This window comes from Lineus longissimus, chromosome 13, assembly GCF_910592395.1.
Source record: "Lineus longissimus chromosome 13, tnLinLong1.2, whole genome shotgun sequence".
Lineage (NCBI taxonomy): Eukaryota > Metazoa > Nemertea > Pilidiophora > Heteronemertea > Lineidae > Lineus > Lineus longissimus.
The window spans coordinates 2581781-2609129 of record NC_088320.1 but is presented as its reverse complement, the minus strand read 5'-3'; the positions used below and the strand labels follow the sequence as shown (position 1 = coordinate 2609129).

Below are 27349 nucleotides of genomic sequence, written 5' to 3'. Positions count from 1 at the left end.
TGCAGTATATACCAGGATTAAAATGAAATGTAAATAGTTGAGAATACCTCCCGGGATCGACCTGTTCTAGTTTTAGATTGGTAATGAGGTAAGTTGATTTGTCTTATGGTTAGGAGGCCCTCTTTGTACCTCGTCGTGTTAAAATTTCCGTCCTGTATACATGTAAATATTACCAACAGCTGAAACTAGGAGTAAACGAAAGATTAACGACCAAGAGCACGATTACTAACTATGTATATATATCTCACCTTGATTTCATTTTGAATTTGATATATAAACACATAGGTACATATATCGTACCTATTCGCATGTATAACAATGAAATGTACTTGGCTGCTCTCGTCAATGTCAGTTCGCGCCTTAAAGCCAAAGTAAAATCAATACAAAATAACTAGAAGCGCATTAGCAACTCCATCCACAATGGCTACAGTCCCGAAATTATCGATGAAACACTTCGTGACTGCTATAGTACATTGTATTCCCATTATGGTTTTAACTGCACGTTTAAATCAGTATTTTGCAAACGTTTTCAACCAGTGTTCCCGTTTCATATTACTGCCAGGAAAACGAAAAATTCCCGGTAGAAACTCATCATAGACAGGTCCTGGCCTACTGCATTTCCCATTTCCATCTGTAAGACAGTCAGACATCGATTACCACCGTATACATCTGAATCACCAACTATCATTTGAAGATGAATTATTGATGATAAACAAGAAAAAAGACCACGACCATCCGTCGCCTGACTTGAAACCTAGTACATGTACATGTGTATTTGATAATTTTAAAGCTATTGGTCCTTTAAATTGAATTTAAACGACCACGCGCTTATTTTCGAAGTGCGCTTATTAATCCATCGATTCCATCACTTCCATGAAAAGGTCCCGGTGTGTGACGATTATGGACCTCATAGCCTATTCTAGGTGATCATCTCTGAACCGCCAAAGATCCTGAGAAAGTGTTTTCCCTTTAGACCCAAAGTCGTGACCTTTTCAACCAACCAGTCACAGTAAGTTTGTGTGTCATCTGAATGAAAATGTCATTGAGATGTCTGAAGTCAATTCTGATGGCAATCCAATGAAAGAATCCCAGTGTCCGCATATGCTCATTTCGGGTGACCTATTTTCGCCATGCCCTTTTTGTCCTCCCGTACGCCTGAAGCTCCGCCAATACAATAGGGCCTAGTCTTTGTAAATATGATTATATCGCATTTTTGACATAGTCTATTTGGTCTTCTGCGATTGAGAACTGGTTTCAATGGCCCAAATCCATATATAGTTATGAATCCATTTATGAATGATGTACCGAGGCCTATTCGAGACATAAGAATGTGTGTGGAGTGTCCTTCAGTACATTCTTGGGGATCTTTATCATGGTTGTGACTGTCTTGAGATAATCGGACAGGACGTCTTTAAAAAGGTTGGTACTCTTCAATTTCCATCCAAAGAAGGCATTTACTTCAGCCAGATCTCTTGAGGATCAATTTGACAGATACTACCTTTGCGGTAGGCTGTTTTCATTCGAGACGGACCACAGGTTTGATAGGACCCCCCCCCCCCAAAGAACGCCGGGGCGTTGGTCAACTTTATGTCATGTCTTTTCTCAACCTTTCTATGCAGTCACTGACAAGAGCTAACCTTGCAATACATGTAATTGTTTCTCTCCATGCACATGTCATGCCTGTTATTTTACCCCCAACATTTCTCGTTCTATTTCTACAGAAAATGGCCGACCAGACGCAGATGGAGCCACCAGAGGCAGAGTATGAATGGTCAGCTGACCGCGACGTGGAAGACGTTATCGCTGGCCTTGACCTTTCGACCTTGACCCCCACGGAAGATATCGAAAATTTAGACCAATCAAATCAGGGAAGTGAGTGTTCGTCAAGAGAGGGCGCCAGTGTCGATGGCAGTGAGGGCAACCGTGCGGACACGGCTAGCTTGAGTTCGGAACAAAGTGAACAGAAAAGTGTCACATCAGATCTGAGTGGGTTGGACAATGTTTGGATGGAGGACACAGCGACGGGGCAGTTAGAACCTATAAAAGATAAATTTGCTTCCCACCCGGAACCGAAACCGACAAGGAAAAAATCCATCACGAAAAATCCGTTTAAATACCTCCAGAGGAAGTTGAGCAAAGGCGAGATGGTTCCTTTATCAATTCCCGATACTGATCTCTCACAAATTCGCGTGGACAGCCTCCCACAGCAGTTTGTGACCAAGTATTTGGGCTGTCTGCCAACATCTGGTGTCCAGGGGCTCAAACATATCCGTAAACCAGTGGATACCCTGGTGAGGCGGGTGACGGAATCCGACAAGAAAAAGGATCTTCCGCTTGTGCAGTTGACCGTCTGGGGAAAGGGTGTCCAGGCGACGCTACACCCTAAGACGACGTCCAGAGACTTTGAGCCCCATGTCATGCCCGTGGAGTTTATCTCATATGCCGTGCAGGACACTAAATATTACAAAATTTTCGCGTTTATCAACGTGACGGAGGTAACGTCAAACACTCAGAAGGTCGAGTGTCACGCTTATGTTTGTGACTCTGCCGCCACCGCGAGGAAACTGACCCTGTCCGTTGCCAAAGCTTTTCAGCTGTATGCTGGGAAGCTCGGCGGCGGACGATTTGAATTTAAGGTAGACTTGCGCACGCCGGACGAGATTAAACGTGAGAAAATGGAGAAAAGAAAGAGTAGAAAAGGATCCGATTTTGAGGCTTGAGGGCAAGGTCATATGAATATGAATATTAAAATGGCGGAGATTATGTCAAGGACGAGGTCATGTGCCATTGAGTCATGTGACACTGGGTCAAGGCCAAATTGTCAAGTGAAGACAAGCACGTTCTGTGGGGAACTTATCGCCCACGTCAAAATATCAGGTATTATTGAACAATCAAGGAGAAACTCAGTAGACTTTCAAGGTGTGTTTCAGGGTCATAGGACACGGTAGACTCAGTCATGACAAGCGGACAATATTTGGAGATACCTCAACGGAACCAAGATATAAATGGACTGTAGCAATATACCTGTAGATCCGATCCGCCAACATCTAAGAAAATAATTACAAATCTTATTTTGCCAAAATAAGTTAAAAGTAAAGCGAAGAAAAAAGCGCTGTTTATAATGTAAAATTTTTGTAATTTATTGTTTTCTTTTAGATGCTCTAATATATACAGTTAATTAGAGAAGATGCACGATTCTTTAAGCCTACGTCGTTTCAAATTGTATGAGTTTTTTCCATCGGTAAACTGTAAACATGTTTGGTGCAGTCAAAACGTTGTTATCCGAAATTTCCCAGGCGAAAGGGTGCGTATTATGAGTCACGCCGGATGAGACGCAGCACTAAGAATTTAGCACAATCGCGTCCGATCGATCCACACCAATTTGAACAGGCCTCTATGTAATTGCCAAACTATGGTTCGGAGAATATGGTACGCTTTCGGTTGATGGTTGTGCTCCTCCATTTTTTGTGGCGTCGTCCTGTCATTATCATGTATGGGACTAAGATCCAAGTTAGTAAGTATACGATTTTCAGCTTTTCAAATCTTCGATTCGTCTTGCATGGCCTTTACTGCCACCAAAGCCAGCCGCGTATGTTGATGCCGGTTCGGTAAGTGGGGTGATGGCAAAGGCTAGTGCTCCCAGGTAAAAACCTTTGTAGAAAACAACCCAGAACGTATGTGACGAGTCCCCTTTTTGGAGACAGCCATCGGGCCACAATCACGTCCGATGTGGAATGTGTCTGCGACTGTTTACAAATATGCTATCATCTTCCACGTGTGTATTTCGAATTTTCTATCCGATTTTATGCACAAAAAACAAAATAAGCATTTATTGTTCCAGGTTGAAGTAGGTATATGCTAATATCTTAGTAGTAACAGTTTCTCTTCATACAGCAATCAATCCGTAATGGTCTCCCGGTTTCACGTCGTGTTGGTTTTAGTGAACCCGGAAGTGCAAGGCTGGTGTAATAGTAGAAAATGTCCCCCTGTGAAAAAGTGCGGGTTTTTTTCAGACAGATTATGATGTATGTCATTACAGTTTCCTAAATTCTACAGTTTTTCTCGCATCTTTCAGTCCAACCAAATCTTTGAAAATGTCAACTTCAAGCAGTGAAAGCATGCCACTTGTTCCCTGGCCAGAAGTCTATTGTTTTGGAGATTCGCTGATGCAGGTAGGCTGATGGTTATCACATCACGACACCAAAGAATTGCCTTGCTAGAAAATGGCAGATGGAACCGAGAAGCACCGGGACTGACCATGACACCAGACAATAACATTTGGTTGTGCCAAGCTGTTCTAGGTGACTAATTTTGATGTGCTTGTCATTTTCCATTGCAGCGGGGGTACACTGAAGATGGAGGTTGGGTGTGTCAGTTGTCAGACCAGCTCATCAGGTGGGTGAAGTCATTTTGTTGAGCAAAACAGGAAGGGGCAACAATTTTCCAATCTAATATAGGTAGATGCAGTGTAATTGTATGCATGTAAAATTGCACTCCATGACTTTATATCATGTCTCACCCAAACTTCTAAATGATCAAAGTATGAGGTTTGAAGTCGGCACAATTGCAGCTGTAGTGTAACCATTGGCAAGATTCAGTAGATCAGTGTTTTTGAATGGACGTTATTATTTGGCAATCTTTCGTCTTTCAGGAGATGTGACGTGATAAACCGTGGGCTTTCCGGCTACAACACACGCTGGTGCCGCATGGTCCTGCCGCGTCTCCTCAACAAAGACCTTGCGAAGAACATCGTCTGTGCTACCATCCTTCTTGGAGCCAATGATTCAGTCGTCAAGGACATGAATCCCACGCAACACGTTCCCATAGCTGAATACAGAGAGAACCTGATCGAAATCGTGAAATTCTTTCAGGTAAATTTTGTGTGCTCCTCAAATAATTTCTGCCTGAAAACATAAGGGTATAAGCCTTGTGGCAACCTTGCTGTGACACCCTACACTACAAGTAACAAAGTGAATTCTTTCAGAATCTGATTTCTGTGTGCCTATAACATGGTCATGTATCTTAAAAGTTATTGCATGATCGAAAGTAATAGATTATTATGCCATCATTTCAGTCTGTTGGTGTAGAGCGAGAAAAAATCATCCTGATGGCACCACCACCCTGTGATGAGGAGAAGTATACTGAGTACTGTAAGGAAAACGGTGAGAAATTAAAAAAAACATCAGCTGCTGTGGTTCCAGGACAGAGCCTGCCACATTGCCCAAATACTTTGTGCTCATCTGTAGATGAAAACAGATGACATTCACGCTGAGTGGGCATGTCATGTCCATGTAACACTTTTTGGAGTTACATTTCCTCACAGTACCCAGTTCAGGTCATGTTGCAGTTCCATCATGACCTCTTGATTAGTTCAATTTCAGTTATGCAACCATCTTATTTGATCTTCCGATAACGCCTTCTACAATTTCAGATCGCAATATGAGCAAGTCCCAGACTGAAACGAAACTGTATGCTGAGACGTGTTGCAGTGTTGCAGAGGAAACTGGTGTCGAGGTTATCGACCTCTTCACGCTCATGATGAAAGTTGATGTAAGTTAGAAAAGTAGATCTAAATCTGTTTCTTTGGAACTACTTGTGTCTTGGAGGGAATAGGTGTAATTGGCTCTTTGTGTAGGGGTCTGATGTAAACCGCAATCCCTTGTGCCTCGGTGTCTAAGACAAAGAAAGTAGATTCATAAAATCATAGCTCTCAAATGAGTGAGAGCATGTATAAACCTGCAAACTGTGTGACAAAGACATCAGTTGATGACGCATTACATCGTCAAGTAGAACAAGCTAACTAGCAAGCTAACGGACCCCAACGCAAGCACGACAATGGAACAGATCTCGTGAGAGGCTTCATCTCATTGATTTTCTGGTGTAAAACCTACCACCATATGAGCCCAGGAAAGGTACGCGACCATCTGTGCCTGTTGGCAGATTCGATTGGCCACTATTAAGCCAACATAACCCATTGTCTTTGTCTCTTTCAGGACTGGCCAAAGTTCATGGGCGATGGTCTTCACTTCTCTAAAAAAGGCTCCGAATTTGTGTTCAATAAGCTATGGCCCTCTATTGACCGTCGAACAAAACACCTGCCATTCACACTGCCAGATTACAAAGACATTAACTATACGAATCCTGAGGAGAGTCTCGAGAACTGATGCAAAGTTTCCAAAGTCACTTGAATCGATTGTGATCTTAAGGCTTCGGATGTCGTTTTCAAGATCTCGGCTGACAGAAATTCAGTTTGACATCTTGTCGATTGCTGCAGGGGGTGTGTTTGAGTAGAGTTGACTGTCATGGTCCATATATTTGTCTCTCTGAGGTATCCTTACCTCAACTCCAGGACTAATTGTCAGTAGCTTTTGGAACCTCAGAGCTCTGTATTCATAGTAATGGACACTTTAGAACAAATCTTGTTGCACGGGTTAACCAAAGGGCTTTCATATCTGTCGGTTTATGGTTGTTAATTTACACCATGTATGGAAATATATTGTAGTTGTACTATTATGGAAAGTGTACTATGGAAACACACTCCAATCTTTTGATAAAGCATTTATGATAAAGGTAAAGATGCAATATTCTATGATTTTAGCTATTAAAGATAATGGAACCAATTGTCATCTTTGTTATCGTATGTTCTCCGGCCCAACTGGTTGCTGCCAGGTAAAAGGTCCCTCAACTTGCTGAGCATCAGATGTCGTGGTAGTCAGGCCCTCTTTGGTCTGGGTGAGGTCACATCTCCCTGTGAGGTACAATTCCCACTTGATGCCAACACATTGAGAGAGATCAGACAGTCACAGCAAGATCAAATAAGACTGGGAGCTCCACCATTCAGAGATATGAAACTGTTACAACAAGATCCAATTGGACCTGGCCTCTCCACTGTCTTTCCAACACCCTGATAAAGTCACAGCCAGTCCGAATCGGCCCTGGCAGCTCCACAATCTTGCTAATGCATTGAGAGAGATAAGACAGTCACAGCCACATCGAGTTGGACCTGTCTGCTCCAGTCTTTTGTCAACACAGTGAGCGAGATGAGACAGTCACCGCCAGATCGAATCGAACCTGGCAGCTCCACTGCCACGCCAGACCTTCTCAAACCTGGCCGATTTACCGTCTTGCTGACATATTGGGAGAGATGTGACAGCCACAGTCTGATCGTATAGAACCAGGCTGCTAAACTGCTACACTGTCTTGCCAACATATTCAGGGAGATTATACAGCCATAACCAGATCTCATCGGCCCTAGCATCGCTCCACCGTTAATCAACGCGGTGAGAAAGCTTAACAGGAGACAGTCACAGCCAGACCGAATCGAACCCGGCTTCTCCAATGTCTTGTCAACACAGTGAGAAAGAGGAGACAGTCACAGCCAGACAGGATCTGTCCTGGCAGCTCCACCTTCTTGCCATTGAGAGATCGATAAGACCGTTACAGCCAGGCCGACTCGACCCTGGCGGCTCCAACGTCTCGCCAACGCAGCGCAAGAGATGAGATAGTCGCAGCCAGACTGACTCGGCCCTGGCCGCTCTACCGTCTTATCAACACGGTGAGAGAGATGAGACAGTCAGCGCCAGACAGAATCAGGCCTGGCAGCTCCACTGTCTCGCTAACACGGTGAGAGAGAGAGAGTGCTGAGAAGACAGTCACAGCCAGACCGTATCGGCCTTGACAGTGAGCTCCACCATCTTGTAATCACGGTTAGAGAGAAGAGACAGTCATAGCCAGACCGAATACGGCCTGGCAGCTCCACTGTCTTGACAACTCGGTGCGAGTGATGAGACAGTCACAGTCAGACCTTATCAGATAGATCGTATCGGACCAGGCTGCTACACTCTCTTGCCAAAAGATTTGAAGAGATGAGACAGTTACAGCCAGGCGCCGTATCAGACCTGGCTGCTCCACCGTTTCGCCAACACCGTGCAAGTGATGAGACAGTCACAGCCAGACCAAATCGACCAAGGCAGCTCCACCTTCTCGTCAACACGGCGCAAGAGATGAGACAGTCACAGCCAGACAAAATCGGCCAAGGCAGCTCCACCTTCTCGTCAACACCGTGCAAGTGATGAGACAGTCACAGCCAGACCAAATCGACCAAGGCAGCTCTGCTGTCTTACCAACACGGCGCAAGAGATGAGACAGTCACAGCCAGACAAAATCGGCCGTGCAAGTGATGAGACAGTCACAGCCAGACCAAATCGGCCAAGGCAGCTCTGCTGTCTTACCAACACGGCGCAAGAGATGAGACAGTCAAAGCCAGACCAAATCGGGCCTGGCAGCTCCACCTTCTCGTCAACACGGCGCAAGAGATGAGACAGTCACAGCCAGACCAAATCGACCAAGGCAGCTCTGCTGTCTTACCAACACGGCGCAAGAGATGAGACAGTCAAAGCCAGACCAAATCGGGCCTGGCAGCTCCACCTTCTCGTCAACACGGTGCAAGAGATGAGACAGTCACAGCCAGACCGCCTCGGCCAAGGCAGCTCCACCTTCTCGCCAACACCGCGCAAGAGATGAGACAGTCAAAGCCAGACCAAATCGACCAAGGCAGCTCCACCTTCTCGTCAACACGGTGCAAGAGATGAGACAGTCACAGCCAGGCCGCCTCGGCCAAGGCAGCTCCACCTTCTCGCCAACACCGCGCAAGAGATGAGACAGTCAAAGCCAGACCAAATCGACCAAGGCAGCTCCACCTTCTCGCCAACACCGCGCAAGAGATGAGACAGTCACAGCCAGACAAAATCGACCAAGGCAGCTCCACCTTCTCGCCAACACCGCGCAAGTGATGAGACAGTCACAGCCAGACCAAATCGACCAAGGCAGCTCCACCTTCTCGCCAACACCGCGCAAGTGATGAGACAGTCACAGCCAGACAAAATCGACCAAGGCAGCTCCACCTTCTCGCCAACACCGCGCAAGTGATGAGACAGTCACAGCCAGACCAAATCGACCAAGGCAGCTCCACCTTCTCGTCAACACGGTGCAAGAGATGAGACAGTCATTGCCATTCTTGCCATTGAGAGATCGATAAGACCGTTACAGCCAGGCCGTATCGAACCCTGGCTGCTCAACTGTCTTGTCAACTCGGTGAGAGAGAGGAGACAATCACCGCTAGCAGACCGAATAGGCCCTGGCAGCTCCACCGTCTCGCCAACACAGCGTACGGGATGAGACAGTCACAGCCAGACCGACTCGGCCCTGGCGGCTCCACCGTCCTATCAACACGGTGATAGAGAGGGGACAGTCACAACCAGCTGTGACTGTCTACCCTCTATCATTGTGATCACAAGACAGAGGAGCTGCCAGGCCTGATTCGATCTGGCTGTGACTGTCTCATCTCTCTCACCATGATGATAAGACAGTAGATCAGCCAGGTTTGATACGGTCTGGCAGTAACCGTCTCGTCTCGTGCAATCTCTTAATAAGATTATGGAGCTACCAGGCCCGATTCGATCAGGCTGTGACTGTCTCAACTCTCTCACTGTGTTTATAAGACAGTGGAGCAGCCAGGTCCGTAACCATCTGGCTGTCCTACCTTTCTCACAGTATCGACAAGACGGTTGTAAAAAGACGGCGCAGCCAGGTTCGATACGATCTGGCTGTAACTGTCTCATCACTCTCCAACAGTTGGTAAGACTGTAGAGCGACCAGGTTTGATACGGTCTGCATGGTGTGACTGTCTCATCTCTCTAAATGTGTTGGCAAGACGGTAAAGCCGTCAGGTGCGAAACGGCCTGGCTGTGAATGTCTCATCTCTCTGTCAATGTGTTAACAAGACAGTGTAGCAGACAGGTGTGATTCGGTCTGGCTATAAACTGGATCGTTTTCAGTGTTGGGGAGACGATGGATCTGCCAGGGCCGATCCGGACTGGTTGTGAATGTCTCATCTCTTCCACCGTGTTGACAGGACGGTAGAGAGCTGCCAGGGCCGATTCAATCAGGTTGTGACGGTCTCGTCTCTCTCGCCGTATTGGCAAGACAGTGGCGCTTTCAGACCCAATTCGGTCTGGCTGTGACTGTCTCATCTCTCTCAATGTGTGAAGCTGCTAAGGCCGATTTGGTCTGGCTGTGACCATCTCTTGCACAATGTTGGGGAGACGGTGGAGCTGCCAGGACCGAGTCGGTCTGGCTGTGACTGTCTCGTCTCTTTCGCCGTAATGGCGAGAAGGTGGAGCGGCGTTGGTCGATTTGATCTGGCTGTGACTGTCTCATCTCTTGCACGGTGTTGGCGAGACAGTGGAGCTACCAGGGCCGAGTCGGTCTGACTGTGACTGTTTCACCTCTTGCGCCGTGTTGGCGAGAAGGTGGAGCTGCCTTGGTCGATTTGGTCTGACTGTGACTGTCTCATCTCTTGCACCGTGTTGACGAGAAGGTGGAGCTGCCAGGGCCGAGTCGGTCTGGCTGTGACTGTCTCATCTCTTGCACCGTGTTGACGAGAAGGTGGAGCTGCCAGGGCCGAGTCGGTCTGGCTGTGACTGTCTCATCTCTTGCACCGTGTTGACGAGAAGGTGGAGCTGCCTTGGTCGATTTGGTCTGGCTGTGACTGTCTCATCTCTTGCACGGTGTTGGCGAGACAGTGGAGCTGCCCGGGCGGAGTCGGTCTGGCTGTGACTGTCTCACCTCTTTTGCTGAGTTGGCAAGACAGCGGAGCTGCCTTTGCCGATTTGGTCTGGCTGTGACTGTCTCATCTCTTGCACGGTGTTGGCGAGACAGTGGAGCTGCCAGGGCCGAGTCGGTCTGGCTGTGACTCTCTCACCTCTTTCGTTGTGTTGGCGAGACAGTGGAGCTGCAAGGGCCGATTAGGTCTGGCTGTGACTGTCTCACCTCTTTCGCAGTGTTGGCGAGACAGTGGAGCTGCAAGGGCCGATTAGGTCTGGCTGTGACTGTCTCACCTCTTTCGCAGTGTTGGCGAGACAGTGGAGCTGCAAGGGCCGATTTGGTCTGGCTGTGACGGTCTTTTCTCTTCTGCCGTGTTGGTGAGATAGTTGAGCTGCCAGGGCCGATTTGGACTTATTGTGAACGTCTCATCTCTTCCACAGTGGAGCTGCCAGGGCCAATTCAGTCAGAATGTGACGGTCTCATCTCTCCCGCCGAAATGTCAAGACAGTACGTAAGCAAGTCTCATCTCTTGGACGGTGTTGGAGGAATGGTGTAGCTACCAGGGTCGATTTGGTCTGGTTGTGACTGTCTCATCTCTCTCCCCTGTTGGAAAGACACTGGGGGCTGGTCCAATTTAGTTTGAGGTTTCACAGCGAGAGACGGACAGAATCAGCCCTGGCGTCTCCACTGCCTAGCCAACACTGAGAGAGATGACACAGCCAAAGCCACTGTGAATCGGTTATGTAAGACACCTGGCAAGATACAAAAGGGACATTGTCACAATAAGTGCAGCAGTCTCGACCAAGCAAGATACCAAATGGACAACAAACAATTAAAGAAATGATGACAATTTATTAGAAGAAATCTGTCTTCAGAGCAATGACGTACATTTGGTTGCAAAAAGATATAAGGAATCTCCTAAATCTATATGTTTTAAGTATCACTCAGATTAACCCCTAACTAATTAACCCCTGTTACCTCTACACAAATGTGCAAGGCCTCAAATTGTTTCTTAGACACCCTGTTTAATGAATTACCCCTCATTTCAAATCAAGCACCATTACAAAATCATACAAATAATTATACAATTTAACAAAAAATAAAAATAGCATTTATCTATTTTGGCAATGCAGGATATAAAGTATATCTAAAATTAATACTGAGCGTCAAATAATTATAAATTAATTTCCCTTCTGAATCAGCTCTAACATTATACAGCGTGTTCATTAAAACATGGACTGAAAAGCCTAATAACTTTCGATTAAAAGGACATAGTAACCAACATGTTCCTAAAGCTTCTAGTTCATGATGGTATCAGTTTATTAGGCCTTTAAATGGGGCCATGTTTAAACTAACACCTTGTACAAATTTACAAATAAAACGGTCTTTAGACTCTTTGGAGGGTGAGGAAAACCCTAAATTTATCAAAGTCTGGAAATCCCAGCCCCTATCATTACATGAAAGGTTTAATTTGCACATCATGGACTTCATGTTAGAGAAACCAGTACATTACACCATGAATACCACATATATCAACAAATAACTTACATGTAGAAGCACACTAAAGCCTAATGACAACATTTCGACCTTTTATCCAAAATTATTGCATCTTATACAAATTGGAATTAAAATTTTGTCAGAAAACCATTCAATTTTCAAATTGATTTGTGGCAAGTTTCAGTGAATTTGCCTGCCAGCAGCAATGCAGGAATTTCACAAACTGCCAAATGATAATATCATAATGGGCCGTACATAATTTTCTTTTTTCACAGTCCAATAAAAAGTCCAGTGAACAAAATTTCGTTCAGCAATCCAAAACTATAAACAGGAGTCGAGGATGTGTTGTGGTTGCCATGGTAACGTGTTGTCGTAGTAACGTGCTACCGGTTTTAGTTGCCGTGGTTACACATTGACAGTTTTAGTTGGGTCCGGTGGGTCGACATCAGTTACTGTAAGTGGAGTGGCCCCTAAAGAAGAGAGAAAACAGAATGTGAGAAATAATCATGCTGCAGTTCTAGCAACCAAATATTTGAATGCAGTTCTTAACAGATTCACCAGTACCTGCTGGAGGGGAACTATAAACACTCAGGGTACAAAGATGCTCTACTCATATATTTGAGAGTGACCCCTTTGAGAATCTTTCACCAGAATAGTCATAAACAAGAATTTTCACAACAGGATTTAAAAGTCAATATCAACATATTGTAGTCGTTGAAAAGGAGGGATTAACATTAACACTGAAATGCCAACAAAATAGGGAAGAAAGCAAGAGGATTAGAAAGTGAACAGACTGTAACTAAGCCAGAAATAATTGTGGTCATACTTTTAATTTAAAGTCTTGACAACACTGTTACAGTACTGTAATTTCAGTTAGATTTGCTTTTTTGTGGCCACATATAAGAAAAATAAAAGTCACACGCATATTTCTGGGTTAACAGTATACGCTCATGTTACACATCTGTAAGGAGAAATCAATGGGGTGGCTTCACCGATCATGCAGGTCCTATAGCATTCACAATCACTAAGAAAACTCACTACGAATAGCGCAGTCAGGCCTAAACACTGATGTCACTGATCATGTGTTTGAAGACGTAGGGTCACTCACTTGCCTGGGAATGAAAAGAAGAGAAGGTGGTATAAGATTCGTAGCTAGAAATGAGCAGAGAGCTCTCGAACGTGATAACTATAGATGAGAAGCTAGTGTCCTCCAGTCTAAGAAGCGACCGCAGTCCCATACCACATGCATGAGGTAATAAAAGTGAAGTGCAACCAAACTATGAGGTGGCAAGATGTTAGCAACGCAGGACCCTCTTTGCCTGAAGCAGGTTTGGCCTGTCGTATGAAACCACTCACATCCTCTCCGTCCCGACCGCTCAAGACATTCCAGATCCCTATGAGAACCATAAATAACGCCGCACAAACTGTTCAGACTGTTCGGGGGCAGGACAACTTTCTCGTCTGTGTAAAGTATAGGTTGGTGACATTTTACCATCAAGATAAGACTATTGTGTATGTCGGGGTGTTGCGATTATGGTGAAAGGGAAAAAGTGCCACCAAGTTGTTTATAAAACACCCATTACTTCAGTTTTATGGAAGAGATAAAATTAAGTGTTATTGTATTCTCGTGTTCTGTGCACAAACTGGAACAAATATGGTAAGTGATATCAAGAATCACGAAGTCTACTTTTTACTAATTTTTCATTAATATCTAAGCAGAACCTGAAGAAAACTGTGATTAAATATATTACAAAATAAACAAAATCCAATAAAACAAACAATACTCGTGAACAGTGAACAACAACAGTACCAGAAAATAACAAAATCTATCATGCTAATGATAAACAGCTCAACTTGCCAAACCAGAAATACTAAAATCACATCATCTAATTACCAACTGAATTTTCTTTTCAAAGTCAAAAGGACAGAAAAGACCAATTGCTGATGGTCAACGTTGATGAACATATCAGGATCTTTTTGAATCTGAGTTCAGCAAGTTTATCTGTAAATAGCATTCCGCGAAGATGACGTCACTGCAGCTGCTGCCCTCTATTTCCCCATCGCTGAATTACAGGCAATGTCGGACAAACATGCGGTTTCGTAATGGATTCAGGCTTTCTAACTAGGGCAGTTAGATTCAATCTGGCACATGTCCGAGTGTTGGAAATACTACATAATTGTTCTGAATATTTCTCTCTCTGACTCAATGGTATCATTCATGTTAAAAACAATGCAGGGTCAAAGATAATTGACTTTGAAATAAGCTCAAATGCGTAGAAATAATTGTCGATGTCCGACTGTCACGTGACTAAAACGTCATCAATATCTTATGCAAATGACCTTGTGAGCTATAAATAGTAACTTCGCGGAATGCTATTGTCTAGAATAGTATGTTAACCTGTGGCAGATCTGGATGTTTGGAGGTCTCCTGGTCTCTTACAGCTGCTGTAGATGAACAGGAAGGCATAAGTGAAGCGTAGGACTACGGGGCGTCACGCAATGAAGCAAGAAAGAGTTTTGACACAATGGGTGATATGAATAAAGACTAGCAAATGCTTTTACTTCAATTTTGTACAGAAAGGCCTAGTGTAAATGTACATGGAGTATTAGATAAAAGCATTTGCTAGTCTTTATTCATATCACCCAATATGCTCAACAATCGATGTTTTGGGTTAACCATACATGTATCATGGTCTCTCTCATGATCTTCACACTCTCATCTCAAACAACTAACATGCTGATGAAGTAATGACTATACAATCACACTCAATGATTCGAGAACGCCATGCTTAATGCCTGAATGGATGATTACCTCGCTCATACAGACACACTGCAAGATTTAGAACGATGGACTGTTAATCAAGTGAATTGTGATGTGCTGAAAACATCAAAGTGATGCTTTCGACAAGGAGGAGAGCCTTGGTATTGGCAACCACATTTACCATAGAAACAGATGGGAAAAAACAAGGTATCCATTGGCCACCTACCTCAAGCAGAAAATGGGACTTCTGATCTGGGATTGACCGAACAAAAAATGGCGAATGCTCACCCCTGCATTGCCACAGTCAAAACAGCGACCTGTACTAGTGCTCTCCTATCGAAAGCATAAGACAACGGCAGACGACAGGTATGAGGGTGATGTGATGGATAACGGAGAAGCGTGACATCATATTTCTCTGACACCACCATTTCTTAATCTATATATTCTTCTCACCTTTGTAAATTAAACGTTACTCTTCTATCTTCTTTTAAAGCTCGGACGACAGAGGATTTAGATTTGGCGCCACTATCTGGAATCATAAGGAAGGAATTGGGCAACTTTATCATATTCTAAATTCAAATTTGGAGCAAAACTGAGGCAAATGCAGCAAGAAAATAAACAGATTGCATCTCTGTTTTACTCTACCATCATATCAAACACTCTAACCAACATGAGATATTTCATGAATTCAAAATTGGGGGTTCTTCAAGTGTTGGCTGCTTGCACTATTCCCTTCAAGATGAAGATAAGAACACCTCCTTACCTTCGGGCGAGACCATGTTCCCATACACGTTAAACGCGACAATGAGACTACAGAGTAAGATCGGCCCAATGATGGCGCCCTCTAGGCCCATCCAGTAAAGCCCACCAGCAATGGCCAGGCCCGTCAGGTACGGGTGTCCACCGCTGAAACAGGCAAAAGTTCATTTCACACATGAGGAAAACAGTATGCAGAGAGGGGATTTGAAGGACCTGGTGGAGATACTGACTGATTCCTGAGAACATTAGAACGATCTTGCTAGTGTCAATTTTGGCTGGGAACCAACATGAACCCAATTTCACATTGAGATAACGACACAAGTCCACAAGAGCACTCACCCTCTGATATCACTATAAATGGCAGTGTCCACAAAACACATGGGCAGGAAATGACACAACAGGAGGAGCACGGCCTTTAGACCAAGTCCCTGGACGATCCAGAGTTCTATCACTGCGGGGAGGGCGGCCCAGTACGTCCCCAGGAATGGTATGGCACCGAATAATGCAGCAAGCGCTGGAAAACAATCGGGAATGGATGAGAAACTATTTCTCGAAGTTTAAAACTACATGTAGTTCACAAGACTTGGCTACTGCATATACCTTTAGAAACTGATGAACAAAGTTTGGAAAAGCATTGTTCCGCAGCAGCAACCTTGGCCAAGTGTTCCATACCTAAAATTTGAAATGGAAATTTGTAAACAATGTCCCTACCTGAAGGTATGAATACTATGTTGATATCAAAAATTGTGTGCATCAGCCAGGTGTACAGGCCATAAAAGGCTGCCATCTTGAAGGAAGCCATGAAAACACCGCTGTAATAGAGAGGAGAAAGATGAAGGCAAATATTTCATTGGACTTGGGGGGGGGATGACCGTGAGCTAGTCAGATTACTTAAATATGCCAATGAGACATAAAACAATAAAGCAGGCAACTGCCCCTGTGTTGCAAGATGTCATACTTCAAGAATCCCTTCATGAACCTCACCTGATGGCTCCTTCTACAGCCAGACCAAAGCTGTTGGCGGCAGGTGAGCCATCCGAGGGGACCATACGCATGATCCAGTCCATCGGCTTATAGCGGTCACCGCTCGATGCAAGCAGGTAAAATAATGTGGACAGGAAGATGATCTGAAATTGTAAACAAAAATTTTTCACATTCTTTGTCATTGTCGTAAAGGCCAAGCCAAGCACCATTCAATCAAACATCAGAAAATCGCCAATAAATACTTCTAATTGTGTATAGTTACAAAGCTTCACTTCATAAGAACCAGAGGTAAAGGTTCTCCTAGGGCATTATTCCACTTTGTATTAGAAAGCTACCTGGATAACTCATCACTTGGAAGGGCCAGCGTTACAAGAAAATCATGATCACCTACCACACCAAGGACGAAATTCAGGAGAGCTGTTCCTCCTCCGAATAATAAAGATATGATGGCTGTGACCACATTGAGGGCAAGAGAGATGTTACTCTTGAGCACCAACCATACTGACTCCAGCGCCTGAAAAGAAGAAACACGATCAAAAAAATATAGGGCCGAATTTACGAAGGGTGTTTAAGAGTTAGACGCGTGTAAATTCTACATAATCAGTTTCAGGGCCTAATGCGGTTTTCATGAAGAAACCCTGCAAGGCCCTGACTCTGTCTATTCAGACATTAAACGCTGTTTTAAGCTAAACACCCTTTGTAAATTAGGCCCTTTAAGATTTATTCTAGAACATCTTGATTATATGTTGGGGCTTTAGATGTCTGTGACAAGATGACAGGCCTACCAACCCTATCAACAACTCACCACACAGGTTGGAAGAGGGCCCCTTAGAAAAAAGTCCAACATCTTAATCATCAGAAGTAACTTGTACAGAACTGTCCATATGCCAAATCTGGGCCAACACACATGTCTTCACATACAATACATAGGCCCTGAATCAGTACTTTCAAAAGAAAATTACTTACTGCCATGAATGTTCCTATGTTTTCCTGGACGAAGCTCATGATGGTCTCATAATTGAACTCCTCCAGTTTGTTCATAGATTCCCACAGGCTGCTCCAGTTGGTCAGTGCTAGGTTCCTGTTGTCTACCGAGGGCAGATTCTGCGTCTGGTTCTGAAGATTAATAATATCGGGGTTATTTTTCAAAAAACTTATGATGACAGAAATAGTACTATAGATTAATAGAAAGTGACAATTATAAGCTTTCAAATGAATGGTCATGTGAATATGTTGATTTAAGTTTAAAAAGCCACTAAATCCATTTAAGGTCATTTTAAGTAAAAGCAACTGCAGAGACTAATGGTTTTTTTCATTAAAAGTGACGTTTTAAAATTTGAAAACCAGCAACCGCCCTAAAAATATGATTTCAAATTTTGATAACACAGTGTCTCAATGCATACAACCTGATATCATGAGCAGATAGGGGACTTTAAATTCATAACCAGGGAAAATATCGATAATTTTATTTGAATAATAAATGAAATTACAATGCATTATTAGTAATTTGACCGTCGACACCTGACCACATTATCACAACATAGAAACTGTGAAAGCTTGGTATAAATAATACTTTGATCAGTGCAGGGCTGGTTGCCGACAACATTCCACATTTAATCAGGGCTCGAGCAAGACGGTCTCGATAGGGTCAGTCAGACCAACGTTTGAACAAAATCTGAGGAGTCCAGTAAAAAGATTTTCAAGGTAACAAGTTCAAAATTGAGGTGTAGGAACAAGTTACATGCTTCGAAAGAAACTTTTTTGGGTTGTCTCGAGTCCTGTTAAATTAGTGACTTGGTGGATCTGATTAGATTTTTTAGTGTTCTTGAGAGAGAATAAAGGGGTTGACAGTACTGGGAAAATATTACAGGGAGAACGCAGGAAATATGATCAGGCTTGATCTAGAGACAGGAGACGCAGTACAGTGGGGGGCAAATCATCATTAAAAAGACTCAATTTACAGCCAATTAATATCAGTTTCTATCGCTTAAAACAATTAACACTCTTTCACCGTGATCTATGTCATCGACTGAAAAACATCCTCACATCTCTGAAATCACCTGAATGGTATTTTCAACGAGGGAACACAGAAAAAGCTTTGGGGCGTATTGAAAATAAAACTTTATACCTAGCTCTATGGCGGAGATAGTTTCAACTTCCAGAGAAAATTCAACCCAATTTACTAACTTGCATCAAAATGCAACTTTTGACATAAGTTTTTCAATGATTGTTGCATAATGGCAACCAGCACAACAAACAGAAACCCTTCTTGAGATTTACAAAACAAACAATTTTGAATTGTGATTGAATTTCATTCTAAAGGTCTTAACTTTTCTCGAGGTATAGACAGTATCGGCACACTTATTCACTCAGCGGTTTAAGGCAAACATGACATGCTGATACGATCTGCGACTTACTTCCAAACTACCATCCTCTGAAGCATTTTTATTCTTGAAACAGTAAAACGAATGCACACATTACGTTTAGTAAAGCAGACTTGCTCATACGAAAATTGGTGGGACAATGAGCGGAAACATGGCACTTGGATGTGAAAGCCTGGATGCCAAAATAGCAAAAGGCTCTTGAAACCAACCACATTATAGGCGAGATTTAGTATTTCGAAACCCAAATTTTCATGTGTGCATTTGTAATATGCGTTTTAAGGCAACCCCACACTGAGATCACTAAACGGGACCTCCCCTATACATCATGAAATTGCGACCAAGGATAAGAGGCCATGCAGTAAATTTAACACCTAAAATGGTGTCTTCTTGTGACGACATCATCTGCAGGACCTCTATACCAAAATATAGAAAGCAGGAACCTCCACACCCCATCACCAGGTTAACCCATGGTCAAGTTAATAACTACATTTGCCTTAACCCTTCAAGGACAGTACCCTAAATCTATACTCGGGATATTCAATATGTCATGATATATTGGCAGTTAACAATACGTGCAGTCATAACAAAAGCAGTCTTGCATCATCGGAAATCCTACCATCTAACTCCAAGGAGTCCCCCTCTAAATCTCAGCCCACATGAACTGTGCCTTAAAGGGTTAAGTGTTAATTCCTTTGTCCGGGAGAAACAAGCCTTGTTTATATTTTACCATAAGTGAGTCATTGATAGACACGGACATCAAGATCGGTTTTATTGTTGCCCCGAGAACATGCTGATGCTCCTGAATAAGACAACATTGTAAAATTTCGAGAAAACATTTCATGAAGTTACATATATATGCATAAAACTGCTTTTCATCCGTCAAGAACTTCTTGAGACACCCTGTATGCCAACGACACAGGCCTACATGAGCTAGAAACCAATTTTCACTGTCATGATTTCAACATTCACCTTACATGGCCAATTATTTTTCTGATGACCTTGAACCTGACCTTACGTTTCTGTGACCTTGATCAAACTTAAACACGACCTACAACATGTTCGTGACCTTGACCTTATGCTTCCTACCTACCCGCTGTTTCCAGCTGTTGTACATCTTATCCCAAACCTCCAAGACATGGTTCTCAAGCTTCGCCTTGTCTTTAGTCGTCCCACTTAACAGTGTGTTAACCTAGAAACGAACATCACAAACATGGGATGAACAAGGATGCAGTTAGTAACATGTGTGTCTGGGGGTGGGGGCCAGAAAACCTGACCGTTCATTATCAATCATATTCCCCGATTCTACTTTTAGCAATGACAACGTGTATGATGCCGAAAATATTAACAAGGAAATGTTATGCAGGAACCCCGGGCAGGAACTTGATGCCGGTGTAGAAGAAGAAAATGTCCCGCTAAGAAAAGTGTCTGGCCCTATCGTATTCTGACGGATTATGGTATATGGCGCATAATGATTAAAGCGCATAATGAATCTTTTGTTCCCTGGACATTCTATCTCAGGACATTTTAAACTTCTACAGACATGGGGTCAGAAAGGGTTCAGGGACCTTCAATTGTTGTCTTATCAGCAAAAGCAAGCATGTTCATGTTAACTGCAGGTGAAAATAAGCTTTGGATTGATGCAATATAAAGCCATTGGGAGGGGCAAGTTATGCCATAACAGTATTAACATTGACCTCAAAATGAATATCATTTATTAAACCTAAAAAAGCCACAGGCCATTGTGCTCACTGATTCAAACAGAAGCGTTCATGAGTACATATAGCTCAAGCAGTTAAAAAACGTGACAAGAGTTACAATCGACAACTGCGATGACGGTCGCCGTGCTATTGTATAAGCTCACCGTACCAGTAAGCCAAACAGCAGGTTAGCATGGCATTGTTTTATTAGTTATAAACGCCAGCATGAACAATATGAATTAACAGTAACACAATGCTGATTGTGCCAGGGTGGTTGGCCTGGCTTTAAAACATACCATCATGTGAAATATGCCATCAACACTTGGGTTTTGCTTTTAAAGATAACAACAACACATAATAAATACGGATGGTTGGTCTGATTTGTTGATTTAAAGCTTTTTGAAGTTGCAAAAGTCAATTTGCAACAATACAAATGCCATCTCTAAAAACAAGTTTAACTTTGAGAAGGATCCAAGTTCAATTTGTAAGACATCACACACCTCTACAAAGAAGTGTACCAAACTATTTCCTTCTTGAGTTGTTGTAAAATGTTTCCCTCAAGACAGCCATAGAAATCGATTGTCCGAAGTATTTTACCGAGGTGTTTCAACTGACCCTAGAGTCAACAATTGTGATGTGATCCTCCAGAAAAATATCATCTGCCGTTTGCGTTAAGCCTTCAAGATCAACAATGCAAGACCTTCGGACACAAAAGAACGTTAGGCCTGCAGTTTTGGGATTCTGTCGCTACGGCCACCAATACGGTAGCAGACGTTTGTCTTTTCTGTTGTTTACTTCTTACCTTTGAGGCAATATATTCTCTACCATAAACATAAGCATTTTCAATCATTGTATCCAGAGCCTTTTGCATGTCATCACCCTTGGGCATCCACCTGAAACAAAAAACAATCATTTCACTGAGAAAAGCCAACGACTTGTGCCCATGTGCCACGAAACCGATGACCGTGGCACACATCCTGACAAGATGTGCGAGATTGGCAGCTCTGAGAAAAGACATCTGGCCAGAAGGTACCAGCCTACAAGACCAGCTCTATGGAGACCTCCAACAGCTGCGAAACACCATAGAATACATCAGAAGATCGGACTTGACTGTCTAGAGCGAACGAGAAGAAGAAGACTGAGAAAAGCCCCATGTGGAAGTGATGATATGAACAGAATAGTATAATTTTCGCTTCATGAGGAACTTGACAGGAATATTTGCACAAATGCCTCACTCTCGAAGTGTTTGTGGGACAACCAATACCCCAAATTCAGATAGTCATCTTACTTGTTTACGTCGGGATGAAGCGTTTTGTTGGCCACGTTGCTGGTTACTGTCAATAGGTGGACCGTCTCTTGGTGGACCTGGACGCAGACGAACATGCCACACATGATGGCCCCCAGGAGTAGCGCCAGGATGATCACGATGCTCATCACACTATCTAACGAGTCTTCAAGGAAAGCAACAATCTGAAAGAAAGAATTTCGTTCATTCGAAGAGTCGTTTATCACGATTAAGATATCTTTTGCATAAGACATCCTGCTTTTTCAAACAAACTGACTTATTTCCTTATTTCTGAAGAGCTTTTTTCATGCACTGACATTAGTAGGGTACCTTTCTGTCGCCTCTTATCACCATCTTAGCCATGCCCTGTATCGGTGATGGTGCGAAAGCATCACGTCTCTCCTCCAACCACGTCCGTGCCTTCATAAGGTGCGGCCCCATCTTCTCCTTGATAAACGCAATCCCACCAACATGGCTCACTGGAATTATCAACATGAATATTTTACCAGAAAGTATATTTAAAGATTTAATTTGAAGAACAGAATCAATATTCTTCTTCTTCTTCTTCTTCAGCGTTCAACCTGCCTAAGTAAAACTATAACCTCAGCCCTGTGGTGGAGATGAAGCGGCTTGTCGCCCGAAGGTCCGGCTGTGTTCCCCACAGCTTTTCTTCGACCTTCGTGTCTTTAGGCCAGAATCTATTTCGTAAATCCTGGTACAGGGGACAGTCCTGTAGGATGTGGGTTGGTGTTTGCACTGCTGTCTGGCATTGGCATTCTGCTGTGTCTCTTACTCCTATGAAACAATATTCAATTCATCATGCTGATATTGCCAACAGCACTTTCAAGACAAGGCTTTTTTTTACAGATTGAAGATGGTGAAAAAAGTAACAGCTTATCAATGAAGAACACTCCAAGTTACAAAAAAATCAACAAACGTTATGATAATAACAAAGGCGTAATCAACAGAACAAACATTGTATTTAAAGCATCCTGTTGAAGCTCGAACAAAAGAAACAAGACAGACACATGTACTTGTCAGGCACAATACTGCCGCAGTGATCAATATGTAGAACTTTGATAACTTGTTGAAAGCTCACGGCGAGCAATAGAACACGAACTTGACTTGTAACTTACTTAAAAATGAGATTTTGTCTGGAAAAAAATTATGTTATGACAGAGTGTATGGAATGAGATATGTGACCCGCTCTACCAAAACTAGGCGCTTGTCGCATCTGAACTTGACAGGTTGATACGGACTTGTTGTTCATTTCCCTATTGTAGACCTTTTGTTGAATGTGACCAAATCAGTTTGTAATAGATTTCACAAAAGGTCAACAATAGGGAAATGAACAACAAGTCCGTATCAACCTGTCAAGTTCAGATGCGACAAGTGCCTAGTTTTGGCAGAGCGAGTCACATACTGAGAACACTGACAAACACCATTGGCACTGCATTGGTTCGATAATGTGGTCTTTTTGATCAGAATACATGTACATCATTTTGGTTTTTCATTACTGTAACTTGACAAGAACTTCAAAAGCATATGAACTCGATGAACACAAGCAAACATGTCTGTGCTGTGTCTATGAAATATAATCCACCTGATTTTTTACAGATGTTCTACCCCAGCTATGAAAGAAACCAGGTAGCTTACAACGCTGGCAGATGTTTTAAAAGTAGGCCTACTGTACTACAACATGTAGGCAGGGGTTGTTCAAGCTGAAGAAAACTTCACTGGGTAGGCTAAAGCCACATTAACCTCCAGTACTGAAAGGCTGCAGGTAACCAACACATCTGGTGAATCTGAAATTGTGTCAAAGGTCAGCCACAAATTTTTACATCAGGCCATTTCAGAATCTGACTTTGCTGATATTGTATTTCCAGTAAAACTACATGAACCAATGTTTCTGTATTAGAAGTGATCCGATTCTGACTCACAGTCTGACCAAGGATCCATCAATAACAGTCTATTTTTAGTTCTATATGTTCATGTAGATCAATTTCAAAGCAACTGAGGCTTCATGTACCAGTGAGCTGGGCAGGGCGACAATATCAGATTGAGAACTATAGTTCACTGCAGCAGCAAGTACCAGCTGTAGAATCCAACCTGATCAATAAGATAAGCTCCTCACAGACTACAATGAGCTTTATAACTGGATCAGAATGATGATAGCCACTCTAGTATTTACAGATAGTTGAAGTACAGAGACTCCATGTATGCAATGTTTTCAATCTATGTATTAAATGTATGCAAAGTTTCCAACGCAGGTGGTATCCTGGCTGGAACATTAGACTATTTTCTTCTCACTGTCTTGCCTGATACATCCACCTGTACATTCTCACAGCATTAGCTGCTTTACCTAATGTAATAGAACTGCGCAGTATCAGTTAATGCATCATAATCATGAACGAGTCCGGTAAAAACCATTTACATGCAATTATTGGCATTGGGAATAAAGCATCTGGGTGGCCTACATTGTTCGTAGATAAAGACATGTAAAATACACACCTGTAAACCTTTTGTGAACAAATTTGAAATCCCCAGGGTAGTGTGAATCAACAAGAGTGAACAACAGACAGAATGTGATCAATTAGGTCAATGGGGGCAACAGTATTATTACACAGGACATGGACATTGGACATGTCCCCACTACAAATATAGTATCCAAGTTATCTTGGTTTGCTGAACCAATGGGGGGACTGGTCAAAGTTTCAGACTTGATTGCTGCTCAGTTTATACAAGATAGGGATCGAGTGAGGGATCTGGTTTTTAAAACTCAGTGATCAAAGTATCTATTGTTAAAATGTGAAGGCCAGATACTAGGAACATCTGTAGGCTACATGGTGAACCTCTGGTCCATCTGGCTCCTGCCTGGTCACAGATTTAGAAAATCAATATGTGTCAATACTTACACATTCCAAGCCTCTTGATAAAGAGGAATATGAGAAGAGCTGGCAGCAGCTGTATCACCCAGAAGTTGATCCAAACACGCACAAGGACCAGCGCCCAGAATAACGCGATGAAGCAGTTATCACTTAAGCTTCTCTTTGCTTTGGAAGGTTTTTCCACCTTGGGTCTCCCAGTATGGCCAAGTGTCTCCGGTGGCTTTTTACCATCGTTACTTGACTCTGCGGATGGAGTTCTGGTGACATCCTCTGATGGGCTGGCTTCTGGAGTAGTCTGGACACCAAAGAACAGGGCCCAAGGTGAGGCCTCCGAGGGGTCAGGGGCATCTGCAGAGAATACATCTACATGTAATAATATTTCAATGGTCAAGATGTCGTACATTATGAATGGGACCTCATTCTGAAGAGTTACGTACATGAGCAGCACTCCAGCGCTCTCTGCATATTGTGTATATGAAGTATATAGGCAAATTGAGTCGAGATTCAAAACTCTTCTATCCAAGATCATGAGATGTGTTCTTACCAGGTGAAGTAACTGTACTAGTCCTCCGCGCCTTCATCTCAGCAAGAAAACCAACTATCAACATTGTCACCAGGATGATAAACAGGGGGACACGTAGCGGTCCAGCTAGGGTGATAATCTGTAGTAGGAGAGCAATCCACACTGGTACGGCCAGATGTTTGAGAAATGGACTTGACTGTGGCGTCCAGTAGAATATTACAACTAAGATGTAACCAAGGATGAGGGTCAGAACCTGGATGAATAAAAATACAATCATCAACAGAAAGAAAGAGTTGGACTTATGGTTGCAAAGTTGGTCATCACCATTTCCGTATCTTAGCCTCAAAGTAAAGTCTACTGCCCAGGCATGCCAGGCCAGGGACCACATCGCTTCTTGTTTTCCATCACTCAGCGATGACCATATTTTCATTATGACAGCTGAGCTGAACCAGTAGTCGGTGGAGGTGTCATATAAAACAGTGACATAGCCGTGCACCCGATTGATTTATAGGAACGAAGTCTTCACACTTCATGCTGTCACGTCATGATTAATTCAAGCATGACAGTTCGCGTTTTTAACTAAAATGCTAACGCAACATCAAGAACTTACCCAAATTGTACTTAAGTATCCTATAAGTTCATACGTAAAGAAAAACAAAGACTGAATAATCCCCAAGATTTTGACGAGCGGTCCGAAATAATACAAAATATAAACTGTTGGAAGTCCAACCGAAAATGCAATGATAAGTTTTAGATGGGCCATGAGAATGGAACCCAAGGTCTCTGAGGCAGAGTCTATAACTTTGATGGGTAGCATGACAGCCCCCACAGCTAGAGGGGTGCCTGAATTTCGCAAGCCTCTCAACCATGCTTGTAAAGTTCTTGTCAGTGTATTTTTAAAGGGATGCAAAAAAGTTCCACACAAAACTGCCCACAACAGCGGTCGAATAAATGCCTCTAGAATGTGATACACAGCAATCGTGGCACCAGCGACAAGAAATACGAAAACTAGCGCAGCTGTGTTATAGAATGCCTGCTTCAGGGCTTTCTCATGACCCTCAGGGAGGATGTGTTTCATCCCGGTAAACGGGGAACGAAAATACTCCAAGCTTGGAGAAGAAGCCATCTTTCCTGTCTGCACGTCAATGTACACGATCGTATACATCAAGTACAGAGAGGAAGCAGGTTGATTCCTAGGTAACTACGTCATGTACATTGTGTGTGCGTGATGTACAACCTTTTGTCTCCTGCACATGAGGTAATTTTCCGGAGATGGGAATTCCATGTTTAGGAGTTTCCCAAGGGAGTTTCCCATTTATTTTTAGAAATATTTTACTGCCATCTATCTGTTGACAGTGGCATCATATCAACGTATCTGGTTCTGCTCCTTGACGACATAAGAAAGAATGACTCCAGTCATGGGAACAGCTTTAGGGTAGAAATAACTTTATTTTGCATCAATCATGTCAGAACATTCATACAAAACTCATTACCGGGTAAGGAGATATAACTAAGGTATAACAGAAAGCTTACAGTACACCATGCTGTTTCAATGCAAACCTGCATCATTGCAAACACGCAAAATCTTATCAAAATTAATGTACATTGTGTAATAAAGATGTCACTTTCAATCCAAAAACCATTAGAATTACAGCTGAACATAACTTCATACCGGTAGTTTAATCCTGTACCCAAACTACAGTATGCATTAGGTTTAGTAAAACCTGCAAACAAGCTCGGCTTCACTGTCATCAGACAAGAACACCTGTGGTCCAAGTGAACCCCGACCAACGGAACGCATCTTTGGGTAGGCTAGAATATCCTGGTACATTCTCAAGGCCTCGGTGATACACTTTGTCGACTCTGACGTTACAATGAGACAACCAAGGGGTAAACCGCCTGCTGCACTAGGAGTCAGCATCATGAAGATTCTACAGTCGTAACGATCCATGCCACCAGACGCGTC

The 27349-nt window shown here is 43.2% G+C and overlaps 3 protein-coding genes across 15 annotated transcripts; 2 read left to right on the top strand and 1 right to left on the bottom strand.

Annotated features, from left to right (window-relative positions):
* Position 1: 1 nt before the first annotated feature.
* On the top strand, positions 2-3190 carry LOC135498136 (uncharacterized). 2 transcript variants are annotated; one of them, XM_064788313.1, is made up of 2 exons: positions 2-88; positions 1722-3190. In XM_064788313.1, the coding sequence occupies exon 2, from the start codon at positions 1725-1727 to the stop codon at positions 2718-2720; it is 996 nt and encodes a 331-aa protein (XP_064644383.1). In that variant the 5' UTR covers positions 2-88; positions 1722-1724; the 3' UTR covers positions 2721-3190. The 2 variants fall into 2 exon arrangements, with proteins under 2 accessions (XP_064644383.1, XP_064644381.1); XM_064788311.1 differs by lacking the exon at positions 2-88 and adding an exon at positions 1298-1419.
* Positions 3191-3286: 96 nt separating this feature from the next.
* Positions 3287-6611, top strand: LOC135498137 (isoamyl acetate-hydrolyzing esterase 1 homolog). Its single transcript, XM_064788314.1, has 7 exons — positions 3287-3847; positions 4076-4172; positions 4340-4395; positions 4652-4871; positions 5075-5162; positions 5432-5550; positions 5994-6611. The coding sequence occupies exons 1-7, from the start codon at positions 3735-3737 to the stop codon at positions 6162-6164; spliced, it is 864 nt and encodes a 287-aa protein (XP_064644384.1). The 5' UTR covers positions 3287-3734; the 3' UTR covers positions 6165-6611.
* A 4826-nt stretch (positions 6612-11437) lies between these two features.
* LOC135497609 (transmembrane protein 245-like) lies at positions 11438-26505 on the bottom strand. Of its 12 annotated transcripts, XM_064787394.1 has the most exons (19): positions 25994-26505; positions 25405-25636; positions 24888-25208; positions 22303-22451; positions 21976-22157; positions 21490-21580; positions 20984-21019; positions 20081-20179; positions 19718-19789; positions 17573-17722; positions 16998-17120; positions 16607-16749; positions 16334-16434; positions 15962-16136; positions 15627-15769; positions 15317-15392; positions 14501-14547; positions 13141-13214; positions 12557-12572 (listed from the first exon to the last, which is right to left on the bottom strand). In XM_064787394.1, the coding sequence occupies exons 1-18, from the start codon at positions 26459-26461 to the stop codon at positions 13207-13209; spliced, it is 2616 nt and encodes an 871-aa protein (XP_064643464.1). In that variant the 5' UTR covers positions 26462-26505; the 3' UTR covers positions 12557-12572; positions 13141-13206. The 12 variants fall into 12 exon arrangements, with proteins under 12 accessions (XP_064643470.1, XP_064643465.1, XP_064643461.1 ...); XM_064787400.1 differs by lacking the exons at positions 13141-13214; positions 14501-14547 and adding an exon at positions 14915-14932 and having other exon boundaries at positions 11438-12572; XM_064787395.1 differs by having other exon boundaries at positions 11438-12572; positions 13141-14547.
* Positions 26506-27349: the final 844 nt, after the last annotated feature.

Excerpts from the sequence above, each read along its gene's own strand:
- LOC135497609 (XM_064787391.1), bottom strand. The coding sequence starts at position 26,461 with ATGAAACACATCCTCCCTGAGGGTCATGAGAAAGCCCTGAAGCAGGCA. Across the intron at positions 25,209-25,404 it reads TAGTACAGTTACTTCACCTG|ATGCCCCTGACCCCTCGGAG; the intron begins GTAAGAACACAT and ends TATTCTCTGCAG. Across the intron at positions 17,723-19,717 it reads CTATCAATGACTCACTTATG|AACCAGACGCAGAATCTGCC; the intron begins GTAAAATATAAA and ends ATTAATCTTCAG.
- LOC135498136 (XM_064788313.1), top strand. The coding sequence starts at position 1,725 with ATGGCCGACCAGACGCAGATGGAGCCACCAGAGGCAGAGTATGAATGG.
- LOC135498137 (XM_064788314.1), top strand. The coding sequence starts at position 3,735 with ATGTGTCTGCGACTGTTTACAAATATGCTATCATCTTCCACGTGTGTA. Across the intron at positions 4,173-4,339 it reads TTGGAGATTCGCTGATGCAG|CGGGGGTACACTGAAGATGG; the intron begins GTAGGCTGATGG and ends TTTCCATTGCAG. Across the intron at positions 4,872-5,074 it reads AAATCGTGAAATTCTTTCAG|TCTGTTGGTGTAGAGCGAGA; the intron begins GTAAATTTTGTG and ends CCATCATTTCAG.